Source organism: Vombatus ursinus, unplaced genomic scaffold (assembly GCF_900497805.2).
Source record: "Vombatus ursinus unplaced genomic scaffold, bare-nosed wombat genome assembly UNPS02014932.1, whole genome shotgun sequence".
Lineage (NCBI taxonomy): Eukaryota > Metazoa > Chordata > Mammalia > Diprotodontia > Vombatidae > Vombatus > Vombatus ursinus.
In genome coordinates, this window is record NW_020954710.1 from 7,863,078 (window position 1) to 7,864,299 (window position 1,222).

At 53.9% G+C, this 1,222-nt stretch overlaps 1 protein-coding gene across 1 annotated transcript in view; it reads left to right on the top strand.

Annotated features, from left to right (window-relative positions):
• SLC2A7 (solute carrier family 2 member 7) overlaps positions 1-1,222 on the top strand; it is a 30,874-nt gene that overhangs the window by 9,714 nt on the left and 19,938 nt on the right. Inside the window, exon 4 of the mRNA XM_027843882.1 lies at positions 551-737. Coding sequence (XP_027699683.1) covers positions 551-737 — 187 coding nt within the window. The remainder of the gene's footprint in view (positions 1-550; positions 738-1,222) is intronic.

Here is a 1,222-nt window from a genome sequence, read left to right on the forward strand (position 1 = left end):
AGAGGAGAGGGGAGGGGAAGGGAGGGGAGGGGAGGGGAGGAGAGGGGAGGAGAGGAGAGGGGAAGGGAGGAGAGGGGAGGAGAGGAGAGGGGAAGGGAGGAGAGGAGAGGGGAGGGGAAGGGAGGGGAGGGGAGGAGAGAGAGAGAGGGAGAGAGACATAGAGAGAGAGAGAGGGAGAGAGAGAGAGAATCCAGAAAGGTGGGAGGTGGTAGGGAAGGAGAAGATCAAGTCTAGAAGGAGGGGATACTGCAGAAGGGACTCCTGCCCAGGCATGGGAGGATTCTGAGGCCCCATCCAATGCTGATATTCTATGATTCTGGTGAAGTCTTGAGCAAAGAAGAGAGAGAAGCCTTTTGGTAGCCCAGGTCCTCTGCCCCTCTGCTTTTCACTTTTCCTTGTTGGTGTGTTCCAGGTCAGGTAGTCACTTGGGTTATGGACTGAAAAACCTCTTCCCAGGAAAGTCCTTGCATGAGTCCTTGACCTCAGCAATGTGGGGAATGGAGACTCATCTGAATCATCATTTCTCCTGAGTCATGTGGCGTCCTTTGAGGTGACAGGGATCGGGGTGTTTTCCAGGTCTTGAAATCATTTTACAATGAAACCTACTTTGACCGTTATGGCAAGTTCATGGATGAGAGTTTGATGCTGCTTCTCTGGTCTGTCACTGTGTCCATGTTTCCTCTGGGGGGCCTCCTGGGAGCCCTCATCGTCGGCCCCCTCGTGGACAGGTGTGGCAGGTGAGCTGGGGCGGGGCTGCTTTGTTCCCACTCTTCTAACTAGACTGTGTTTTCTTGTAGTCTCACTGGATGTAAAAGGACAAATGGCATCCCAGCTGGCACAGCCTTGACCCTGAAAATCTGGAGATCTGGCTTCTACTCCCATCTGAGGGGTTTCATCTTGCAGGCCCCTCCTGCCTCTGACATTCTGTGTTCTAAGTGCCCTCCCTGCTCTGACATTCTGTGTTCTAAGGGCCCTCCCTGCTCTCACATTCTCTGTTCTCAGGGCCCTCCCAGCTCTGACACCCTGTGTTCTAAGGGCCCTCCCAGCTCTGACATCCTGTGTTCTAAGGGCCCTCCCAGCTCTGATATTCTGTGTTCTAAGGACTCTCCCAGCTCTGACATCTTATGTCCTATGGGCCCTCCCAGCTCTGACATTCTGTGCTCTAAGGGCCCTTCCTGCTCTTATATTCTCTGTTCTAAGGGCCCTCCCAGCCCTGACATTC